The sequence below is a fragment of the Daucus carota genome, chromosome 5 (genome assembly GCF_001625215.2).
Source record: "Daucus carota subsp. sativus chromosome 5, DH1 v3.0, whole genome shotgun sequence".
In the NCBI taxonomy this organism is placed as follows: domain Eukaryota; kingdom Viridiplantae; phylum Streptophyta; class Magnoliopsida; order Apiales; family Apiaceae; genus Daucus; species Daucus carota.
Window position 1 is genome coordinate 28637171 of NC_030385.2, and position 24782 is coordinate 28661952.

Consider the following 24782-nt stretch of genomic DNA (forward strand, 5'->3'; position numbering starts at 1 on the left):
TTTCTCGGCCTAGGCATACATGTTTTGGTTTCAAATTTCTGCGCACATGTGTTAGTTTTCAAATTCTGCAGTTGAGCACTACCAGAAAATAGAAATAAAAGTAAAAGAAGCCTCAGCCTCATCCGTTGTTGTCATGTCCTCTTAGCTGGTTTAAAATGCTAGGCAAGGATCCGACAACTCTAATGAGAAACTCTGTTTCAACGCAGGGTAGAGATCTATCTTCTTCAAACTTAATTTCTTGCTCCTTCAATCTCTTTCCATACTGACCTTATCTGTTCTATCAATACCCCCCACTCCACATGGTTGTGCTCCTCTTTTTGGATTTGTACATTGTCACATGACCTGACCCGAGATGCTTCATATTACCATCTTCATAATTTCTCGCTTCAATTAACAGAACACGGTACTTTTGTGATACATTAGTATACTGGGATCGGGTCGGCTGAAGCATTGTTTGCTATTTTTGCCCCTTGGCTTGCCGACCATGATATCCAAAACAGGCCCTACTTCAAGATTTTGAGTGATGCATAAATAAACAGCTCAAGAATTTTGGTCTCTTAATTCCTGTGTTCAGATATCTCCATCTCAGTAATCTTGGCACATCTGAAATGTTAGGATACTGTCAGATGCATGCGCCATATCTAATACGCTTCTTAAATTTTCCATTCTGGCTTGCATGTGATATCAACGATGCTGCTTCTGACGATGTTAAGTTACCAACTTCGACTTGATTAGATCATGACAACCAATAATAATATTTTCATTTTATTAAAAGGACGCGTGAGGTGCCTGTTGCTAGGTTAATTGTCAGAGGATCCTTAAAGGTAAAGAGACTTATTTGTTCTAAGATCATTGTACATAGGCTAGAAACATTGAGGATCTTGTATAGTATTTGATGTGTGCTCGTTAAGCAATAGAACAGGGGACTTATTAGTTGCTGCAATTGGATTCAGAACGTTCATATCTTCGCTGATATAGCTATGATGGATATATGCAGAGTGTGGTTTCATGTTCACTGCCACTGGCAAGTATATGTCTGGTGTGCATCCGATTATATGTCTGGTGTGCATCCGATTTACAGGGTTCTGTCAACGATGGTCATTAGATTATTTTCGCTGGAGCACTGCGTTTCTTTTTGCTTTGTGTAAATCTATGGTGACCAGCTTTGCCTGTCCCAGAGACCCAGACTAAACAATTACTCAAAAATCAATCTCTGTTCTTGATTTTATTAATTAAGATAACTTCATATTTCTATATACTATATCTAAAAAGGACTAGAAAAGTAAGCATCACTTCTATTTTTATTTTTATTGTATCCATTGGCATACATGTAAGTGGTTTCTAGTATTCATTTGCGAATAAGTAGATGATTTCTAACTTCCTCACCTCTATTATGTGCCGTTTATATATTCCAAATCAAAAGCTCACGTTTATTATGAGTCCACGTGATGTTTATCAATTAAGTCAAACAGTTCATCTCCGATCCCAAATCCAAGCATTCTGGCCATATCTTTCGCCTTCAATCTTGGCTTAGGGATATCATGTTGCTTCAACCATGAATATACCACAAAAACTTTCTCCATGACAAATAACTCCAGCGCCTCAGGGTTAAATACAACTCCCATTCTCATGCTCATCTGTCAATTAAATTTTCTCAATAATTGCCTCAATATGTCTAGTCTCTTCTTCATAGAAATGCACAAATAGAGGCTGAATTCATTACCTGGTGAGGAACTAGCATGGCTGCATAGCGAGCAAGTTCTCCAGCTCGCCAATCCAAAAGGACAGGAAGCCACGGGTAAGTAGCATCGAGTCTAAGAAACCAGAGTCGTATGTCAGGATATTCAGAAAGTTCTCGAGGATCATATGGATCTTCTTTGGTGTAGTTGATTGTAAATCCAATCGTCCGTTCAAGAAACTCCTGCGGTTCAACTACAACAGTAATGAAAATTGATATAAATATAAGCCTGCCTTTTTTACTTGCGAATGTAGATAGCTCGCTTGTTGTGCTTACCAGAGGAAGGTGAAGTAAATCCAACAGTGGTCTGAAATGGTGTTAAGTCAAGACTACGGATATCATGATTGTCAATGGTTACTTCATATCGCCCTTCTTTTGGGGGCATTGCTGGAGGTGCCTTCTGTGAATCTGTTGATCAAAAACAGACAGATTTTCAGCTGATTAATGTTGGAAGTATAAAAATTTACAGACTAATTCAGACACTTTTAGTCATTCTGACATTAGTTCATTATAAATTACTTATATTTTTATGTTTGTGAATTTCAGTAGCCTTAGAACAGTCTTCAATGAAATGCAATGTATTCATCTGGTGAAACTCATCATATGACTTCAATGTGTAAGACTAATATTAACTTCAAGATTTTTAAGTTTTAATCCTGGAAAGTGATTTTGAGCACAAATTTGACAAGTCATGTAACTATTCCAGCTTCACAGTCTGAAATGTAACTATTCCGCAATTGAAGTTGCAGATCTCAACAAGTTTTTGATATTATTGTTAAGCTGGGTTCATCTTCAAGGATGTTCAAGTTTGTAGCTTCTTCTTTTTCTTTACTATTTGGACTAGCATAGTCGCATGTAATAGCAATTTAGTGTGCCAGGCTATAAGATTACAATAAATAAGCATGAGGCATTAAAAAATATCAGTATCAGCTCAGTCTGTCATGGAACGTTCACAGATGGTTTTTAGGTCCTGGTTTTAATAAATTTCAGGAGTTAATTTACTTAATTCGTACGATTGGTCAGGGGCAATAAATTTAAGCGGAAAGGGTAAGAGATTTGTACTATTGTGTAGAAAGATATGGTGGGTGTTTGGGAAGTGGGCTTCTCGGCTTTTTAAGTAGAAAAGTGGGCTAACTAGTACCCTTCGGCAAAATAGTAGAAGTGCTTATAATGGGGTTGAGAAGCCCGAATAAAAGCCACTAAACCTAGCTTTTTTTTAGGTTGCAACTCCTTCTAAGTTCAAACACAAAAACCTAACTTATAAGTCACTGTATCAAACATTTTAACAATTTATAAATTCAAACCAACTTTTCATTTATAATCCACTTAATAAGTCACTTCTTTTAAGATTAGCAAAACGGACCCATCATCTCCATCCATTTTCTTTACACAAATTTTATAAGGGAGCTTAATCTTACAAACTTTTGTACATATGAATGTTCTATACCTACTTCTAATTTATTAACAAACCTTGTCACTGAAAATTTGCATTCTTTCGTTATTTTTCTTTCACCTTTGATCTATACACTTTATTAACATTCCTTCCTTATCGTATTTAAGGGCTTGTTTGACTAGTTAAGCATAATATTATCTATAAGCTCATAAATTGTCTTGCTTATTATGAGCTAAAACTAGACTTCACAAACAACTTACTAAAATGTGGCATGGATGCAAGATTGTTAACATAGCAATAAGAGTAACAATAAAGACCCAAATAAAAACTCTTACTGTCTATGTCTTCATCATCTTCCATGGAGATATCAAAATTGCCAGGAGGATTGAAGGCTACAGAGGCTGCAACTCCTCTGTCTTGACTAAACATTTGTACCCAAAAAGCAGATGAAGCATTTGAGTTAAGCTTGTAAGAACATACTGGACTTAAAGATGGAGTTTTTACCTGTTTTAGTGAACAAAAAGAACATAAAGAAAGTGTGTACATTGCTTTCATAGTAGCCATAGACACATGAATGTTACTAAAAGATATGTTTGCACTGTGAACTGAAGATTACACATGTCAGTTTCTCAAACATAAAATTATATTATTATATTATAATGTTTTATCTACTTCTCATTGTGTGGCCTTGTGTTTCCACACTCCAACCTGTATTTGGGCCACCTAATTGGGCCTATGTACCTGCATTTAGGCTGCCTAAATGGGCCTTAAGCATCAAGTATAATTCCAGTGGCCCATTTCAGAAAATAAATGAAATCTTTCTTGATCATAGAACATGTAACACTGTTTCTCGAACTGTGCCCAGAGAGAATGAAGGAAAGACAGAAGATTTCTCCGGTGTTTATAGTGAAATTACCTATATATATAGCCTTGTCTATCTATATAGGGAATAAGCTCAAGAAAAGGAGACAATAAAATTACCCATAGCTCTCTCCTACCCTTTAAGTGTTTCTGCAAGCTCAATTTAGCAGGTAATCACACAACACACACAGTTCTGTACTTCTTGAATAAAAATTGAAGCTTTAACTTTGGTGGGTCAAGATTTTGCACTATTTTTAGCTATTACATGATGATTTATATGTTGAGGCATGTCAAATTAACTGCGGTGTGTTTCTTAATCATATATTGCAACTAAATCATTGAGAATTATATCTGGAACTATACATGTTTTCTATGCCTCAAGGTTTTTTTATGATATGTAGCTTAAAAGGGGTGTTTGTGATATTTGCGGGATCAGAAGGAAATAAAGAAATATTGATTGGTTATCATCTATTCGATTAGTTATCAGGTTTTTTATTTTACTCGTAGGAATACTGTAGAATGGGGGTATGGTTTTAGTAATAGTAGACATTTGTTGCTGAATAAGGACATATGAGTAGGATTTAATTAGAATTGTTATGAATATGTTTGTAACCATTTAACTTACTATTTTCAAATTATTTTGACTCATTGAATAATGATTGAATTGTGGATTAAAGGATTTTGCCTTGTCTATCTCTTGTCAAATCTTAAAAGCTCCGTATTATATCTGATTATTGTCAAGTTCTTCAACTATTTTACAACTTTTCCTGCATCATTATGCATTTTACTATACTTTTTGCCAAATAATATTTGTAACCAGACCTCCAACAAATTTTCAGACGAACTTGATTTCAACTTTCACTAAAAGATATGTTTACAATAACTTAATGTAGTCTGGATTTCTTCGGACTTGTCCATATAGACAGGTCACTTTCTTTCGTTAGGTTGCCAAAAGAAAATTTATAATGTGAAGTGGGGTATATTTTTAGGAACTATTGTATTATCTTTTTAATCAGCTCATGGTCTCATCCATTGGAGGCCTTCAGTTTGTGTTTATATTCCATGTGTGATACTTAGAAACTTGTCATTCCATGAACTCCGTTTGTACGTTTGTACTTTCCGTTTTTTTGTTGTGGTGAGAGATACCAAGTGATGAATTTTGCATGTATGCAATGTGTGAGATGAAGAACATTGTAAAGATTGATATATTGGGACCTCGGCAAGCCGTCAATTGTATCTTATATACTTGGTTGAGGGAGATACCCGTGTGTGTGAGATCACAGGACCACCCATCTGAGCACATTGCAAAGTTTTACTGTAGCTAAAGCCAATAGTCAAAGAGTCTTGAGCATATAATTAGTTCATATGATCAGTGTACAGATATTGGACATCTTTTAGCAATTTACTTGTAAACATTATTTTATGGACCTATATTCTTATGTAATCCATATGTAACTTTGTTTGGCAGATTAGTATTTGACTTCAGAGCTGACTGAAGATATATGCAACTTATATGGTCTTGCAATCTATTCAAACAAAAGTTAACAATCCTCCGAAATGTGATCTGCGCAGATGCCTTGATGTGGGGTTTGGTTCTCTACAAACATATTTTTTCCCTCATAATTGGCTTTCTTTATGCCTTGTTTATAAATTTATTATATGTAAGATATCATTTTTGATCAGTTATCCTTCTTATAATGTTGTAATAATTTAGTGTTGAGATCAGATAATACAGGAAAAAAAAAAAAGGACCCTATAATCACGATATACTTCATGGAAAACATAAGAGAATTTCGCAATGTTCTTGAGTTATGCTTTATCTGAAATTGTTTTTAAAAAGTAAAATGATCATTGGATCAAATTTATTAAGAAGTTTGTGGCATTAATTTCTTATTACGTCAGCTTCAATGCATATTTGATGACTGATTGGTTGTTAGATGCATTCATAGAGCATGGACTGTGCACTTATTGACTAGAACTACAATATCTGAGTAAAGCAAGTCGTATGTTGTAAATAGGGCCACAAGCAAGTATCCATGCCCCTGACTTAATTAACTATAGTCTTGCGAAGTATTTCTAACTTACAATTGAAGCTCCTAAGTTCCACCTGATACAGTAACTTATCTAATAGTATGATCTTGGCCTAATATGCACCAATAGGTGTCATGATTCAGCAATGCACATAACATTTCAGATCTTAGGAACACCAAATATGTGCAAACCAAGTGCCATATGTTATTCTCATCTAAATGTGTGCAATGTGAAAGCTTTCTGTAGTTACCAAGCCACAGAATGTTCCAGTTGGTAAGAAGAAATGGAATCAAGTGCAAAGAAGTGAAATTTGGAATATGTAATTTTTCTTCCCTCTAGGCTATCCCACTTCTCTCTATTGGCTCCCATATAGGGATGAATGTCAATTCCTACTTCCTATTCTCACAAAGTTCATCATAAGTAATTTGCAATGTCATCCTTTTGACTCTTCCTTCTTACATTATTTTCTTCCACCATGCAAATTTCCAATTTATTCCTACCTTATTTCCCTTCCCTCCATCCAAGCTGAGCGTTACTTCATCACCTCGTTAGCCTATGTTCTTGCTTGTTCACATCAAAAACCTTAACCTTCTTGTCAGGAGATTTCTTGGAAAAGTTGATGCTGTGCATGCATCAAATTGGCCAAAGCACTGGTTGGTAGATAAATGTGGCAATATCTTAAACTCGTAATCAGTACCAGATGACTGAAGAAAAGCTTTCAGTATTAAATTTATTGGTGAAGAACAATATGGGTGGGTAGCAAATAATTGTTCAGCCTTTTGGTTTAGAACATAGCCTGCTGAATAAGGTATCACCTTATTAGTTTCTCAGGTCTGGTTAAACCAGCTTTAGATTCTACACATGAGTTTTTGAGTAAGACTAATAAAGCTAGTACTCTTGGGTCCCAAAGTAACCTCCAGAGTTTGAAGTTTTGTGACAGTGAGTAGAACTCTTTGTTTGGGGGAGTAGTGAATATTGAATAGAGATCCACCAGAGCAAAGCGGCATAGGGTATGAAGAAAGGAAATTGAGGCTTTATATTGGAGGTATAGTGCAGAGAGTGCAGGTAACTATTTAAGTAGCAAGAAGAGACTAAGAGTGACTGAAGCTGTGTGACCTCATAGATTACTGTAGAAGCCCAAGTATCGTAGAAGCTAGTGGATCAATAGGCCAACCCTTCCTGGTGATAATTTGTTATATAGAGAGAATGTGGGCTACATACTACAGTAGAGGTTTATGCCTCGTTATAAAATTTGGGATCATTTTTCTTAATAAATATTACTGCTTATTTGAACACAAGACTTGAAGTATTTTGATCTCAGAACCTCTTATTAATTACAAACAAAAGAGGGTAACCCCTAGGGTGGAAGACTGCAAGGGTTACGCTTAGTTTGGTTCAACCAAATGTGAGATGCTTGAACTTAATTTGGGTTGTTTAATATAATGTCAGTTCTAAATCCCGTATACTGACTTGCATTTTATTTATTGTATGATCAAGTCATTCTTGGATACCCACCAAATGAAACAGGAATCCTATGCAAGAATCTTTTATTCATTTCGGTGGTTGGCAAGTATTGGAGTTATAAATAGATCGGAAAGTGTTAAATGACAGAGTGAGGAAGATTTAGCAGAGTATAAGAGATTATAAAACTAAGAAGCAAACTTAATTAAGAATGATACCATTATCTTTTTCAGCTAAATTAAAAAAAAAATAGTAATAATGTCAAGTAAAGAGTAGAGTACTGAAGCTAAAGAGATAGATTGATGGAGAGAGAAAGAGCTGAGAGATCTGCCCTCGTGCGGCTCACACGCTGATTCATTCTGTTTGCTTGTTTGTTTGTTCTCCCGCTTTTCCACCTCCCACCCTCGTGCGCTTCTGTTTCTGGCTCTCATCTTTGACCACAATCTCTCTCACACATACACATCATAGTTGAACATTTTGTAGGAGAACACAATAAGATAGAAAGAAATACTATATATAATACTTATGTCTGTTATAAGAAAGATTAGATGGTTGCACCCAAGGAGTTTATACAGTAAAATATAATTAAGTTTCAAGCCTCACTGACTTGATATCTTTAGAGGGATATACTGAGTATGTTTGATTTGAATTTGTCATTTATGTTCTGCATTTAAAGGAACACACAAAGTATTTAAGATATAACAAATGATAATCTTTTGTGAAAAGTGTCGATTGAAGGTTTAGTTATTAGTCTGTTAAATAGAAAGTATACATTATATTTCCTATTCCCAAGGTTTTTTTCCGACAAATGGATTCTTGTGGGAGCAGTCAAGCGCTTGCACGTGACTTCATTTCTCCAACTTCCTCTGCATGATACCATCCATAATATATACACTGCCATTGTATATTTATTACTAGCATTAGTGTAACATTTGCAGATCTGTGTACAAACATACTGAGGTTCAGTCCTTCCTCTTATTGGCTTCATTGTTTTGCACTGCATCTGGGGCTTGAAGTGTTTAGATGATTGTTGACCATCAATTCAAATGATCACTAACTTAATTTGAACCAAGTTTGCTAGTCATCATACTCTAGTAGATATACCAGTTATATTGTTAGTTTGGGACTTCATCAATTCTTCTAACTACAGCATTAGCTGTACCAATTCTTGTTGTCGAACATATAAAAATATACATTATATCCTCAAAATTAGCAAAAAGGTAATTTATTAATAATAATTAGTTGTCTTATTAATTAGTGCTTCATGGGTTGTGTTTGTCTGTCAACGTTGATGACAAGTACCAGATTATCAGCAGGAGGGTTAATCTAGGGTTAGTTCCTATTAGTAGTACTACTGTAATTAGTGGAGTTGTTGAATGCTGCCATGTTTGTTTCCCCGTAAACCCAGTTTTTTGTACTTATCTTTGCTTTTTATTTATCAGAATTTTTACCTAGTGATCCTGATTGGTGATGTCTTCTATATGAAATTGCCAACCAATTCTAGGCCAAAGAATGGTGGATTGGGGGTGGATCTCTAGGGAACCCATGCTTTATGCATCTATAATTTTAATATTCTTGTTTGCTAACATATACTTAGTTTTGCTTTGATATCAACATATTGTGCAATATAGAAGAATACTCTACTATAATGAATATTAACATTCGAATTCAGGCACTTGGTCATACTACTAGTCCTGAAGTCACGTATAGATAATACGCCAATAGCAAAAATTATTGAGTCAGATCATTTGTAGTCTCGCGACTCTAAATTTCTAATTGTAGAGACTAGCCAGCTACGTCTAGCTCCACACACACGCACATAGGTTACATGCTCAAGATATAGGTATTCAAGGGAAAATGAAACACAAGAGGTTTATATAATCAGGGTTGGCAGCTTCTTCAAGAATTAATGGTAGTTGGTGGCTTAGGATTAGAGAGAGCTCCCAAGCCAAGGTGGTAATTAAAATAAAAATAAAAATGGGAGACACAGAAACAGTGCCCACGTTATCCTCCTCATATCTTACTCCCTCCCTTTTTCTGTCTTTTTGAAGAAAAAATATATATAAGCAAAAATTAAAATTAAAATCAATTCAAAAATGGACAATATGTTGCATCTGTGTAATGAAAGGATTATTTATATAGCATTGCTTCTCTTGTGATCCTCCATAAATACACACTTCATCCCATACCTTACTTCCTCTCTTTTCTGTTACACTACCTAGTAGTACCCTTCCGTAACACAGTATCACACGAATTCTCTCATCTCTTTAGGTTTATTTTTAATTACAGACGATCATGGTATTTTATCTACTTGTAACTTTTTCTTGATCTTTAATTCTGTTGTTAACTAGGATGTATATAATAATATGTGCATACCATCCGGTGTAAAATGTAAATATCTGGTGATGATTGGGGTACATGTTGGTATTTATGTAGGGAATTAAGAAGGCAGCTTGGTTGCAAGCAGTATGCACAGAAAAGTTCTTTCGGGGATGCTCAATTCATGAAATGGCCAAGAAAAACGAGAAAAATATATGCTGCTTGGATTGCTGCACTAGCATATGCCCACACTGTGTTCATTCACATCGTTTCCATAGGCTTCTTCAGGTACGCCGCTATGTTTACAACGACGTTGTCAGATTGGAGGACCTTGAAAAGCTCTTTGATTGCTCCAATATTCAGGTTCCATTCTTTTATATTCAATTGTCATGATCTCCATATAATCCATTATATAGATGTACATGTCTATATGTCCATTTTTGGTTTCATGTATGTAACTAAGTTAATTTGATTGTACATGATCAGGCATACACGATCAATGCTGCAAAAGTGGTCTTCATCAAGAAGAGGCCTCAGAATAGGCAGTTCAAAGGCTCGGCTAATTACTGTACTTCTTGCGATAGATGCCTCCAAGAACCATTTATCCATTGCTCCCTTGGCTGCAAGGTAATTCCATGATTAAATCTCCTCATTTTCATGATATATATTCTAGCTCAATTCTCTCCGTACGTAATTCAGGTAATCAGGCCATCTCTCAATTTCCATGCTTTATACCCTGATTATCAATCATTTGAACATAAATATATCATCTTTTGACAATTAAGCATGCATGGGCTTACTTACTCTATTTGGTACACACAAATGTAATCTAACATGTGTAATTCATAACACAGAAGGTTCATCAATTTTCATGATATAAATTTGTTGATGATGATTGCATGCATCCAACATGACAGTAATAAAATTACCAACATAACAGTACTGCATTACGAACAAACACTGTGCTGGCGGGGAAGGATCATGTAGTTTGTCAAAAAAGAAAAATCATTTGGCCCATGGTCTAATTTTTTCAAATATACGTACAGGTGGAATTTGTGCTGAAGCATTATACAGACCTATCTCCATTCTTAAGGAAGTGCAAGACGTTACAGCTGGGTCCAGACTTCTTCATCCCACAAGACATGGGAGACGACATCAACCTTCATCAGGAAATAACAAATGAATCACTCCATTCGACAATTGTTGATTCCAATGAACAACCAATGAGCTGCTATAATTATTCATCGGGTTCAGAAAACATAAGTAGCAGCAACAACATGTTTTGCACCGAAATTGTCAGGAAGAAGAGAAGTGGACTTGTTTATGTCTCATGCACTGGTATCAACAGCAGAAGACCATCATCATCATCTCATAATAACAAGCAGCAGCTTCACTCAGAAGAAGATATCAGCACAGGTATGAGTAGAAGAAAAGGAGTCCCCCAGAGGTCTCCACTGTGTTAAACTTTTTGAGTTTATTTTTTCCTTTTTTTTTGGGAACGTTTACCACTTGATAATTTTATAATCTTGGTTCAACATTTGGAATTTTGACTGGCTCTTGGAACTATTTTAACTAATCTTTTGTCTGTGTAAGGTAAGTGGCTTAGTTAATTACTTGGTCGGGGGTTAGTCCTAATGGCATCACGTGATTCCCAGTTCCACGTAAGGGTGTTGTACATATTTATTTTAGAATATATGCTTAGAGTGCTATTAGTATGGCTATTAATAATTTTAATCATGGATATAAGAGCTTTCTTGTTCTATTCATAATCTTTTTCAATGTTTTATATAAGCATTGCCATTCCCAATATTGTTTCTGTGAGTGGCATTTGAATCACAGAATGGGATGGTTACGTTACACCTATTCAGAAGAAAAGGAAAATATAGTTACACATGTTAGGGAATGCATAGGGAGTCGAACTCGGGTCTCTAGCGAGTCTAAGCTCTGATATCATCTTAACATGTTAAGTGATCAATTCTACTAAAACCTCAAAGTGATAGGAAAAGAGCTTATCAAGATCATATTCTAACATGAATGAGTCTCGAATCGTAACAAGAATGAGTCTTGAATCGTAACAAGTCATATTTGAATTGAGTTTTTCGTTGTGAGAGAATTTTAACGTATGTTAAATCAATCAAAATGATTAAGGGATGGATGCGATATGATGATCAAAAAATGCTCTCTCAACAATGTAATCTTGAAATGAAATGAAATCTTAAGCGTCACGTTAGTTACATAAATAACTTGTGAAGTGAAATCTTAAACCTCACATTAGTTACATAAAGAACATTTGAAGGATTTATTGACATAAATAACTAGTGAAGTGAAATCTTAAACCTCACATTAGTTACATAAAGAACATTTGAAGGATTTATATAGTAAAACGCGTCGGTTATATAAAGGCGGTGGGCGCAAGGGATTACAAATTGTGAAATTTCAGGATGAATTTCGTGGTTTCGCACGTATCGGGTTTTTTCACGTGTATGATATGCGGACAAGGATATAGCAGGAATTTGGGCCGAATAAAATTTAGAGGGGTGTATTCAATTGGGATTTTAATGGATTGTTTTTAGTCTGTGGATTTTAATGGATTGTATGTGATTTTGATTTTGTGCGGATTCTTGATAAAATGTCGCAGAGTTGATAGGATTTAAGCACAATGCTTCGAAATCTCATTGATTTTGGCGGGATTTCAAAAAACTTAAAATACACCGAAGAATGCCACAAAATCCACCATTTTATGAAATCCAAAAAAATCCGTCGGCATTTGAATACCATGAGATTTTAATTGATTTTAAACAATCTCAATTGAATACCATCGGATTATGAAACATAATTTAAAATCCCAATTGAATACTACCAGATTTTAGCATAATTTAAAATCTCAATTGAATACCTCAGGATTTTAATGGATTTCAAATAATACCAATCGAATACCCTCAGATTTCATGAATGCAAAAAAATGCTTAAAAATCTCAATCCAATACACCCCTCTTAATTTTACTAATTTATTATTTCCACTGGTCGAACCGCATGTTACAGTTTACACTGCTTGTGAGAAAAAAAAAAAAAAAAGAAGCCTGTAAGCCATTTGAAGTTATAATGGGCCTCCAGCTTTAATGGGCTTTTTTTACAGCTGCTTTGGGGTCCGTAGAGTAGTATCGCATTTCTCATCAAGGTTGCTATATAATCAGATATAATTAGTTCTTTTATGCCCTCTAAAATGAATTTAAGATTCAATATGAGCTGATCGACAATCTTTAATAATTTTTCCAATATGTTGCATAATTGCCCAAACTCGCTCTTAATTTATTGAACTAATTAAATTATAAATTCTCATGACTGATTCCCACAATCCAGCAGAGAAAAGAATATGTAATCGAAGATCATAGTTTCTATTCCATTTCTTTTCTTTTTTCACATTTTTATTTTATATATCTTACAAATGTTGAGTATCTGTCGCGTATTTTTCGATGGGATGACTTCATCTCTATTTCTTATACATGAATAATCGTTCCAACTTCCACCAAAACTCATTCTTTCCCATTCCGGATTCCACTTTGAGATAACCCAACAAAAGAGGGAGTTGGGACCGAAAGAAGGGGAATTTTATTTCCAGAGCATGAATTTAACTTTTAGAACAAAATCATTATAAAGTCAAACTTTTCCTTATGTTAGCACAAAACTGCCCCCAGTTAGGATATCAATGTGAGTACAGTTTTGTATTTTCCATAATTTTTGTTTTGAAAATTAAAATTGTGCTCCGGAAATAACTGCCTCGAAAGAACTGAGCAGAAAGATTTTTTTTTCTTTTTTTTTTGGTTACAATGAGTATTTGACTAATATCGCAAGACTGACAATTCAATGTTGCGCATACAACTGAAAACGAAATAGTGTGGTCAGTCAAAGCGGGTGTGTAAGCCAAGTGGACTTGGGTATCTAGTTTTGTAGTTTTCCTTTGAATGCATCAAAGATTGAACGACATGAACAATGGTCCCCCCGCATAACCAAACAAATTGAATAAATGGCAGTGGTGTAGTTATCCGGAGTAGTTAGCACTTTGCTAGCTTGCAAAGATTATTGGCATGCCCCATTGGATCAAGTGGGTTATGTAGATTACTATGAATTTCGTTTTTTCAAAAATATGAAAATGAATCACAAATAACTTGGGTGAAAAATCAATTTATGGGATGGTCTGCCTCAGCATTAAAGAAATTCTTTAGTTAAAATAAATAATTGAATTACGAGTGATAAGTAAATTTGATTTATAAATTATTAAATGTGTTTGAATAATTTTACTTATAAGTCAACTGTGATTAGTAATTTATTTCTAAATTTCAGCTTATGACTTCGAAAACTTATGCAAGAAACGGAAGTAATCAAAATATTTATTTAAAAAAAAACACAATTCTCCATCTAGCCAAAACGCCAAATAGATCATATAACTTGGGTGACCTTTTAATTAGGTTCATAAAAGTGCACTGAGTGGGCAGCGCCCACAAGTCCATGTCACCAACCCCATGTCCCATGTGGAACACAAGTTTTCACCATAAATTTCTCAAACTAAGTGCGCCAACTTTGATCGGACTTGGCCCGATCACTCCTACCCGAATTAATGTGGGCGAAGCTTCTTTTAATCTAATCTCATACACCAATTCACATCTACCTGGATAAACAAGATTACGTGGGTGTTTGGCGAAGGGGCTTCTCGGTTTTTTTGACACAGAAGTTCACTCCGGTTTAAATTGGAGGTGTTTGGCTAAATCTGAGAAATGCTTATATTGAAGCTTAAAAGCCACAAAAAAAAGCTAGGAAACCTAGCTTATTTTGGGGTTTTAGCTTCTTCTAACACTTATAATCAAATTACATCCAAACACTTTTAGTAACTTATAAGTTTAAACCAACTTTTCATTTATAATCTACTTCTTTATTTTAAGCAATAAGTCACTTTTTTTAAGTTACGCCAAACGGCCCCAACAGACGGCAGTGTTTTGCTGACGCCTCGAATCAAGCTTTTGCCCCTATGTTTTTCAGGGCTGCCATATTTAAATAGTCCAGCCGTATATGGTTCTAAGTTTATAAATAATTTATAAACTGAAAATTACTAGAAAGTAAAATTACATTATATATTTCTGCTCAGGTAATTAAAACGGCCCATAGTCTTGTACCACCGTATAGACCAGACGTAATCTACCTCAATTGATCATGCTCTTGTAATGAGTGTAAAATATTTCTTCACAATTAAGATAAGTATAGGGATCAAAAGAGATGTCCATTGTGTTTAGTTTATTCAAGTAGTCATGATAGTTACTAATAGCCGGGAAAAATCAGTCATGATAGTTTATTATCTCTAAAGATATTTTAAGTGGACCCGACAATGATATTTTACCAATTCATCTTGATCCAACTAGCAAGTTGTTACATTGTAAACATTATTTTAATAATATTTTCAAAATATATAAGCAATATCTTGTAATCTAGTTTTGTATAGGGTGTAGCCGAATACAATAAAGTTTATAATACTAGCTAACAGTGAGCTAATCCAGAACTAAACACGGTCTATCACTTAAAATATATATTATCATTCAAATCTACCCACTTTGTGGTTTTGTCCTCGTAGAACAACAATCGTGCTCCAGTCAGAAATAGTAAGTTGGAAGCATTTGTGATTTTAATTTTATAATGTTTTTCTTTTATTTAACCAAACAAAAAATAAAATTCAATGATGATTTGTATTAATAATAGAAAAAAGACATCAAATCATACATCACCCAACCTTGAAATCAAATCAAAAAATAAATTTGAGGATATATATAAAACATCACATTAAATCCCGATTTAAAAATTACGCAAACACGGACCACTACATTCGAGCTTAGTAGTATTCTTTTTCCATTTGAGCTTGCAATTTTTTGAACTTTTATAAGAAAAAAATACATAAATTGATATTACCTCATCATATCTTATTTTAGTATTCTTATTTAAGGAATTCCATCGAATATAAATTTTATATAAGTTGTAATATTGACTATCATTACTTCATCCAACTTTCAAAAAGTATTATATAAATATTTATAGAAAATTTTAATCAAATAAATAATAATTTAATTATATTTTTATATAATTAATATAATAATAATAATAAAATATCGAATACTTCTTAATATCGCCGAATCTGCAAGACCATTTAGAATGAAAGCGGAGAGGTCGTGTTTGTTTGCAATTGCACGGCTACTTTAAGTAAAATAGATTTTTTTGTCATCGAACTTATTATGTTTTAAGAAATTTATTATGTTTTTGTCACTAACTTAGGTTCGGATATGATTATTAGCATTGTGATAATTTTTTGTAGCATCATTAATACATAGTGATAGTATATAATTTTTTGATAATATGATGTATGTTTATATCTTTGTATATAGCAATAATAACATAAAATGAGGTGATATAATATTAAAATCAAGAAATGATCTTGGGTACATAAAAGTACTATATAAAAAATAGACGTATATTAAATCATCAAAATATTACAGGTTATCACTATATTTTAATAATACTACAAAGAATTAATATAATGGTAATAATCCAATCCGAACCTAACTTTACTGTCAAAAAAAATTCTGAACCTAACATCAGTGACTAAAAGAAAAAAAAATCAATTGAATGACAAAATTTTAAAAATACAATAAGTTCGATGATAAAAAAATCAACTTTCCCAATTCAAAATGGTCTAGCAAAGATGGGGAAAGCCTTTACAAGACCTGGTCAAGCCATAAAGAATCAAGTCTCCACCTTTTTGACCAATCGGCAGGTCCTCCCAACCAGCTACTTCATCCTTCCTATTTTAGTTGTCATATTTTTATTTTTATTGATCAAAAATTGATTAATCTTTGACCAGAGATTATAAATTATTTTTTCATTATTTTAAAAAAATTAAAAATTACATCTTAAAGTAGATTAAAAGTTATTTCCGGTAACATATATTTTCTATTTTTTCAATTGATAAAATATTAATAAATCTCAGTCAAATTTTGGTCAATTTGACTGGCACAAAACCAAATGTGACAACTGAAATCAGACGGAGGGAGTATTTACGTTTTTATATACTACTTATGTCCCAAAATAAATGTCGTTTTGACTTTCTGCACGTAATTTAAGGTGAAAAAAACCGTACTTCCACATATTATTTTTCAAATTTTCTTTTTCTGAATAGAAATATAGATGTTAAACTTTTATTCAAAAAAAGAAAATTTGGAAAACAATATGTAGAAGTATGCTTTTTTTACGTATCAAATTACGTGAAAAAAGTCAAAGCTACACTTATATTGGGAGAGAGCGAATGCTGAGTTCAATATGATTTTTTTCTGATTTCTTAACATTTAATATTGTATTTAAGTACCTGGCAGAAAAATGTATTTTAGTATTATTTAATTCAATAATTTGTTGTCGATTGAATTATTTTCGTTTATGCTAAGCTGGTCTCAATTGAGTTGCGAGGGAGTTGGCCAGATACGTTCTCCCTGAATCACCATAATTATAGTTCCTCGATTTGGTCCATAAACAATTTTGATGCCTAAAACGAGATTCTGTACCTAAAATATTACTCTTAACGAAATGAAGACCACCCCTTTAATCAACTATATTCCACCACGATCCCCTTTCTTAAGTGGACGCTAATTATTCTCCTAATCCTAATCAATGTTCATAATTTTGCAAACAAATCAGAGAATCTCCTAATAAACTAACTTAAAGTGCCTCAGTCTCTAACAACACCTCCACATGCCTACCCCACTTTCAGAATCCTCACATATCTCTCCATGTTACGGTTACATAATACACTAATTTTATACGATATAACGATAGTACCACATATCGACAAACAAAATTAGTTTAATACAATACATTTAAAACTCCTATTTTTCTAGAAATCGAATCACTTTTATTTTTTTAATCTTCGTATGATGGATGACCATCATACATACAAAAATTATGTAGGTATATTTTAAAATAAAGTATTATATAATTTACTGACACCTTTATACGTGTAAACCATACAGAATGTGTCACCAAGCAATGAAAGATACGTGGTCACACAACACACTCCCCCACCATTATATGCCGTTAGTTTAACGCCTCTGTTTTCTCTTTTCTCCTGCTCATTTAACCATGGTTAAAATCTAACTCTAGTTAACCTCAAACCCCTCGTTCCTATAAATACATAGCTTGATTTAAGCTGTGTTTGCCAAATCAAACACCAAACACTCCTCTTTAAAAAACACACACAACCTTCTCCCCTCTCCTCTACTCTAGCAATAATTAATTAAATACGCTTCTTGCAAATTAGGCGAAAATGGCGGCGTCTTCGAGAAGATACAGTGGACCAGTCCTTCGTTCTCAGTCTCCTTCAGGGAGATTCTGCTCCCCTGGCTCCATGTCCTCGTTCGCTTCTTCTTCATCTTCGGCTTTTTCGTCTCGGCCTTCTCGCTTTCTCCAAAGATCTACCTCGCCAACGCGAGTTAATCTCTCCGGCTCTTCTAGCTCCCCGTCGTCATCGGTCCGGTTCTCGATGGACCGCTCCGGCTCCCCGAGCAGATCGATTTCAGCAACGAGTCGTAGCCAGGTGGTGAACAAATCGAGCAACGGTGCTCTGAGGAGCCAGAAGAAGCGGACGTGTATGTGTTCTCCCACGAATCATCCCGGCTCGTTCCGGTGCGGTCTTCACAAGAATTCACCGAGCCAGGCCGGTACGTCGTCGTATCCGTCAAACAGGCTGAATGCACGGAGATCGGCTATGACGAATTCGCTGGTGAGAATTGGGACAGTGGAAGGTGATTTGGTGAAAAGAGCTCTGGCGGCGTTGATAAGACCGTCGTCTCATAGCCAGAAGCGCCGTGGCTCGTTCCAGCCCAGACCTAGCAGGCTCTCGGTTATGTCCAGAGCTCAATAAGTGTAGCCTGGGAAGAGAGGACTATCCATCTGTGTATATATATATTGTATTAGTTTACACGGTACCGGAACCCTAAAAAGGCCATTTTCGGCCTAGAGGATATTTTGTGTACATATATCAAATTTACGCTGCTATGCTATTATTGATTGCAGCAGTAACTGGGAGCTGGTCTCAGGACTTTGAACTTTATTAACTTGCCTTTGAATTTTGGTGAATCTCAGTTTCGAGTTTGTCTGAATTTACCCAAATATGAGATGCAAGTGGGGTTTTTTACGGGAAAAAGGGTGGCAAATATTTAAAATAGGCTGCCGAAGAAAAAGACAATCTAATTTAAAATTTAAAATTTATATAAGATTTGTATTAACGTAAGTATAATTATAACAAATAGCATATTTGTGTTGTGTTATTTCTATCTATTTGTATTAAAATAAGTGTAAGTATAATTATAAGGGATCGGTTTGATTAAGGTTATGGGTGTATGATGGGTACGTACTACGTAGAGTGGTTTAAGGTCTTTATCATGAGGAGGGTTAACAACTTAATATGGCAAACGAAATATTAAGGTGGTGTTTGGCCACCGCTTTTAAGCCGACTTCTGGACTTATAAGTTAGAAGCACTTATTTCGTACTGTTTGTGTAATAAGTCAAGAAGCACTTATAAAAAGTTGAGAATGCTAACTTTTGTTTCATGACTTCTGCTTATTTCCCAAACACTTTAATCACTTATAAGTATTAACTTGCTTCTAACTTCTATTTCACTTCTTTACTTTAAGCAAGAAGCACTTATTTTAAACTCAGCCAAACGGTCCCTAAAGTAGACTGAGGATGCCCTCGTTAATTAGAATTAGGGTCTGTTTGAAATTCTTGTTGAAAATTGTTATGATGCTAAAAAATTGTTAGTAAAAAACTGTTGTTCTTTTGAGTTATAATATGAAAAAAAATATTTTTATGAAATTCGATTGTGAAGTTTATGACTGCTTTTCACAAAGTTGAAAAATAGCTTCTTACAAAAATGTTGGAGGACTTGCTTCATCATACAGTTTTTGAGATAAAAGAGGTTCACAAATCTGTTTTTAGATTTAAAATAGATATTCACCTATTTTCCAGCAAAATATTATTATTGCAGTGTAAACATATCTTAATATTAATACAATGCCAAACGATACCTTCATATTAATAGATTAAGAATGCCCTCTTAATTTAAACATGACTTTCTTGATTTAACGGGATGTATTCAATTGAGATTTTAATGGATTATTTTTACTTTAGGAATTTTAGAGAATTGTATGTTATCTTGATTTTATGTGGATACTTGATAAAATATCACAGAGTTGATAGGATTTAAGCACAGTGCTTCAAAATCTCATTGATTTTGGTGGGATTTCAAAAAATTTAAATTACACTGAAGAATGCCACAAAATCCAAAAAAACCCATCAGTATTTGAATACTATCAGATTTTAATGGATTTTAAACAATCCCAATTGAATACCATCGGATTTTAAAGTATAATTTAAAATTCAAATTGAATACCACAAGATTTTGTACTATAATTTACAATCCCAATTGAATACATATGGATTTCAAACAATCCCAATCGAATATCCTCGGCTTTCATGAATGAAAAAAAAATGCTTTCAAATCCCAATCCAATAACCCCTCTAAATCTATTTTAACAAGTATTTCATTATAATTAAAATATATTGAAAGGTTTTCATAAAATTTATATCTCTAATCTAAATATTAATTAGTTTTTTTGATGATTTAAATATTAAAAATTTATTCAATTTATAAAATACAAAAAATAAAAAGTATTTAATAAAAATTAATAACTTATACACATTTATTATTTATGAAAAATATAATTTGATTATAAATATATATTTCTGATGTATTTTCATCTCACAATAAAGTTAGTTCAATTCTAAAATATATACAATAAAATAACAACTATTACAAGTAGCTTATCAAAAAAACAAAAACTATTACAGGTAAATCATTCATGTACAATAAAAGCGTGTGAAATTTTTTTTTGTGTGTGAATTCAGGTCAAGTTAGAGCACACGTAAAAATGATATGAGATTGAACTATTGTTTGAAATCAGGATAAAATTGCATGAGTTTGAATTATTATATGAAATTAGGTATGAATTTGAACTACTATTGAAATCAAAATTGATATTCCGTCCGTTTCAATTTACATGTCCATTTTCAAAAAAATAATTTGTTTCAAATTAGTTGTCCACTTTAACTTTCAATGCAAAATCATATTTCCAAAGTCAATTCTACCCCACATATCTTTTATTTATATTTCCTAGATCAATCTCATTACACATATTATGCTTATTTATTGCTATTAATTTGTGAACATCCACTTTTTTTAAATGTGTGATTTTTTGAAAGTGAACATCTAATTTGAAACCGAGGGAGTATGAATTTGAGCCATTATTGAACTCAGATAAAATTGATATTGATATGAACTACTATTTGAAATCAAATCTTTTTTTTTTGTCAGGGGAAATCAAATCTTTAAATAATATAAATTAGCTATTTTTGATATTAAATGTTCAGAATTGTGTAATATAACAAGAACACAATCATAACTAAGGGTGTAAACAAACCAAATTGTTTCGTGAGCTACTCGAGCTCGGCTCGTAAAATATTCGAATTTGATTCGGTAAAAATCGAGCCGAGCTCAAGCTCAAGCTATTTGGATATTTTACCAAGCCGAGTTCGAGTTTCAAATTACTCGGCTCGTAAAGTTCGTGAGCCTTATCGAGCCTCTATTGTTTTTTTAATTTTTTTATTATAGATATATTTTTACAAATAAATTTAATATTTTTATTTATAATTTATATATTTAATCGAATCGAACTCGAGTTTGTCCGATCATATTTTGAGTTTTTGGTAATATTTGGTGACTCGATTCGAGCTTTCGAACTGAACTCGAGTCTATCGAACTGTTTACAAACCGAACTTCGAACTTGAAATCAAAGGCTCGATTGAACTCGCACTCGAGCCCTGAACTTTCAATCAAACTCGTGCCAAGCCTGACAGTGTTTGACTCGATTACACACCTAATCATAAGATATATTAATTAATATATAATTATTTATATATTTATATAAATGATCAAATAAAAACCAAATACCAGATAAAAACTAGATTCTCTTTGATTTATACATCCATGTCCCCATCCCACCCCATCATCCGGGACCATTCCGTCATTTTCACCGTTATCCACCTGATCTCCTCGACATTGCCTTCCTCATCAACCCCGCCGGACCATTACTACTCACCTTCTTAGGAGTATTTTTCTACATTATTAGAGCATCTCCAACCATCAAAATTCATTAGCTAAAAGGTGAGTTGGCATACTAAAAATAAAAAAATTTAGCCAACAGCTCGAAAAACTCAACTCCAACCATAGTCAGCTGTTGTCTATAATTTTAGCCAACCTTCTATGAATGACTAAATTTATCGAATCTCTACAGGTTTGTAAGAAATTTGTAGAAAAATTGTACATCATTTATTACCATATTGAACTAATATATTCTATTTTAACAATCTAAAATATTAATAACATACTATTTTTAAATTATAGCCAACCAATATAGCTAATACCGTTTGAAACAATATGTCTTACAAGTTGAGCAAATTTTACATAATATCTTACAAGTCCCATTTAGCTAACGATTATAGCCAACACCGTTGGAGATGCTCTTTAGATTCAATTTGTAAAGTATAAACTTTGAATCTAGTCAATAATATATTGATATACTTATATTATAATATCTACTTAAAATATTTGTTAAAAAAAGTTCAAATATTGAATTTTTTATAAGATCTATTAAAAATTTAAAATTCGAATCACGTCAACAATATATTATAATATTTAATATTGTAATTTCTATCTAGATCTTTTTTTTTGAAATATTCTATCTAGAATATGTTTTTTTTGTTGAAACATATCTAGAATATTAATATATGAGATTCGAATCTAATAATTAACATATTATAATTACATATATATAATTTAATTTCTAAAAGTAAAATATACAAATATTAAAACATAGAACTAAAAAGAACTGCCGTGCACAATCAAAGCTAGTATTTTATAGGGATCTTTTTAAAAATACCCATCTGTAAAATTAGTTTTTTAAAAATACTACCATCTTTTTCATTGTTTTTAAAAATACCTTTTCATAAAATTTTTTTTTCAAAAATACGATTTGCAACTTTTGCAACCTCATTTGCAACCTTGGATGCCGCCTGTAGTTGCAAATGAGGTTGCAAAAGTTGCAAACAGTATTTTTGAAAAAAAAATTTTATGAAAAGGTATTTTTAAAAATAATTCTGGAAGGTAGTATTTTTGAAAACAATAAAAGAAAAGGTAGGTAGTTTTGTAGATTTCCCTATTTTATATATATATAAACTTATTATAATATCTAGTTAAGATATTTAGCTATTATTAATGTGACAGTCGATCCTGGAAACTTAATTTGGGAGGAAGTGGTGCTTGTCAAGGTAAGTAGAGCAGATTGGCAAGCTTTATCCAGAACATAGAAAGTCTTCAAGAAGACAATTATCCTACTCAAGTTGGCAATGCTAGCTAAATGATATGACTGGTGAAGGCTCTCACAGAAAAAATAAATAAAGTGCATCCCACCACATTTGTAACCTTTATTGTGGAAAATGCAACAACAATGTCAATTTCAAACCTGAATATCGTTAATCTCACAATTCACAGAATACTAATCATGCATGGCCTGGCATTAACAGAAAAAGAAAGCTTGTGCACTGTAGTTTGAGATAACCTCAAGGCCTGTCGCAAAAAAGTTGATAAAAGCCAATTGAGATTTACATCTAACAGTAACATAGTTTTGTTTGCCAGCTCAGAGTAAAGTTGGTGTTTCTTTTGCTATTCTAGCTGGATTAGTGAATTTTTTTTTATGATGATTACTGTGAAAATGTACTCCCTTGCTCCCACCAGGTTCCTACGTTTCTTTTTGACAGGCATTTTAAAATTCTTATAAAATATATTTATATTATAGAATTTTTTTAAAAAATTCTTGAAAAAAATTTGAAGTTTAAACTTTTACTAAAAAAAGAGTTAGAAATACGTTATAAAACTATATTTTACAATAGAGACTCAAAATGCGTACAAACTTAACCTTCAACTAATAGAAAAGGACAATAAACGAAATAAGCTCTGAAACGGCAAAGTAGGTTCATGTATGGATATCTCAACCACATGGGCTGTTCTGCAGCCCCTTCCCCACCATGCATGTACATGTCTCCCTCAGATATATATCATTCATTTTTGTCTTCCCTTCTTTTATTTTTAAATTGAAAAACTAAGAATAAAAGTAGGTTTTACTATAGGGTGATGATGATTTAAATTAAAATTTTAAATCAAATAATTGCTGGAGGAATTAAAAAATGATATAAATTTGAGATACGTGCTGATTAATATAAGATGCAACAATTGGGTTTGCTAATAAGAACTGGTGATATCATGAAAAATAAATTGCGTACACAAATTAAATTAAATAATGAATAAAGTGTCACCATCTCTAAGTTACAGCCTTATCCTCAAGGACCCTGGCCTCTTTCGTTTATGCCAAATGCTACTGCTTAATTAAGTAGAAGAATATATTTCCTCACCACCCTATCCAAAACTCTATCCTTTCTCTCTCTTTCTCTCTTCATAGAAAATACAGTAACTCTCATGCCTTCCAGGTCCATCCAAAACTCTTGTACTAAGTTACGGTTTACATAAAATTTAACTAGTGGACCATTGCATAGTACAGTATATATAGTTGTAATCTGACATGTAAATATGGGAGAGTCCAAATCCAGATTCTTGCAAAAGCTTCAAATATTGAATACAGTAATAAACTTCTATACTCAGCGTTAAATAAGAATGAACTAGCAAGTTGTTATAATTGAACTTAGACAGATCCAAATTTGAATCAGTTATTTTAATATTAGAATGAAGATTTTGTTATTTGTATATCTACCATTTATTAAAT

General features: G+C 33.1%; 3 protein-coding genes across 5 annotated transcripts; 2 read left to right on the forward strand and 1 right to left on the reverse strand.

Annotated features, from left to right (window-relative positions):
- Positions 1 to 1275: 1275 nt before the first annotated feature.
- On the reverse strand, positions 1276 to 3759 carry LOC108223753 (protein CHLORORESPIRATORY REDUCTION 6, chloroplastic). Its single transcript, XM_017398158.2, has 4 exons — positions 3467 to 3759; positions 2015 to 2146; positions 1724 to 1932; positions 1276 to 1637 (listed from the first exon to the last, which is right to left on the reverse strand). The coding sequence occupies exons 1-4, from the start codon at positions 3693 to 3695 to the stop codon at positions 1434 to 1436; spliced, it is 774 nt and encodes a 257-aa protein (XP_017253647.1). The 5' UTR covers positions 3696 to 3759; the 3' UTR covers positions 1276 to 1433.
- Positions 3760 to 3968: 209 nt separating this feature from the next.
- On the forward strand, positions 3969 to 11540 carry LOC108223752 (protein RGF1 INDUCIBLE TRANSCRIPTION FACTOR 1). 3 transcript variants are annotated; one of them, XM_017398155.2, is made up of 5 exons: positions 3969 to 4162; positions 5461 to 5574; positions 9921 to 10166; positions 10290 to 10430; positions 10850 to 11540. In XM_017398155.2, exons 2-5 carry the CDS (start codon positions 5506 to 5508, stop codon positions 11264 to 11266), a joined length of 873 nt encoding a protein of 290 aa, XP_017253644.1. In that variant the 5' UTR covers positions 3969 to 4162; positions 5461 to 5505; the 3' UTR covers positions 11267 to 11540. The 3 variants fall into 3 exon arrangements, with proteins under 3 accessions (XP_017253644.1, XP_017253646.1, XP_017253645.1); XM_017398157.2 differs by lacking the exon at positions 3969 to 4162 and having other exon boundaries at positions 5461 to 5579; positions 10850 to 11496; XM_017398156.2 differs by lacking the exons at positions 3969 to 4162; positions 5461 to 5574 and adding an exon at positions 9645 to 9782 and having other exon boundaries at positions 10850 to 11496.
- Positions 11541 to 18032: 6492 nt separating this feature from the next.
- Positions 18033 to 18965, forward strand: LOC108220270 (uncharacterized). Its single transcript, XM_017393991.2, has one exon. The coding sequence runs from the start codon at positions 18154 to 18156 to the stop codon at positions 18748 to 18750; it is 597 nt and encodes a 198-aa protein (XP_017249480.1). The 5' UTR covers positions 18033 to 18153; the 3' UTR covers positions 18751 to 18965.
- The last annotated feature ends 5817 nt before the right edge of the window (positions 18966 to 24782 follow it).

Excerpts from the sequence above, each read along its gene's own strand:
- LOC108223753 (XM_017398158.2), bottom strand. The coding sequence starts at position 3,695 with ATGGCTACTATGAAAGCAATGTACACACTTTCTTTATGTTCTTTTTGT. Across the intron at positions 2,147-3,466 it reads AGATGATGAAGACATAGACA|ATTCACAGAAGGCACCTCCA; the intron begins GTAAGAGTTTTT and ends TTTGATCAACAG. Across the intron at positions 1,638-1,723 it reads CCATGCTAGTTCCTCACCAG|ATGAGCATGAGAATGGGAGT; the intron begins GTAATGAATTCA and ends TTTAATTGACAG.
- LOC108223752 (XM_017398155.2), top strand. The coding sequence starts at position 5,506 with ATGGTCTTGCAATCTATTCAAACAAAAGTTAACAATCCTCCGAAATGT. Across the intron at positions 5,575-9,920 it reads ATCTGCGCAGATGCCTTGAT|GGAATTAAGAAGGCAGCTTG; the intron begins GTGGGGTTTGGT and ends GTATTTATGTAG. Across the intron at positions 10,167-10,289 it reads TTGATTGCTCCAATATTCAG|GCATACACGATCAATGCTGC; the intron begins GTTCCATTCTTT and ends GTACATGATCAG.
- LOC108220270 (XM_017393991.2), top strand. The coding sequence starts at position 18,154 with ATGGCGGCGTCTTCGAGAAGATACAGTGGACCAGTCCTTCGTTCTCAG.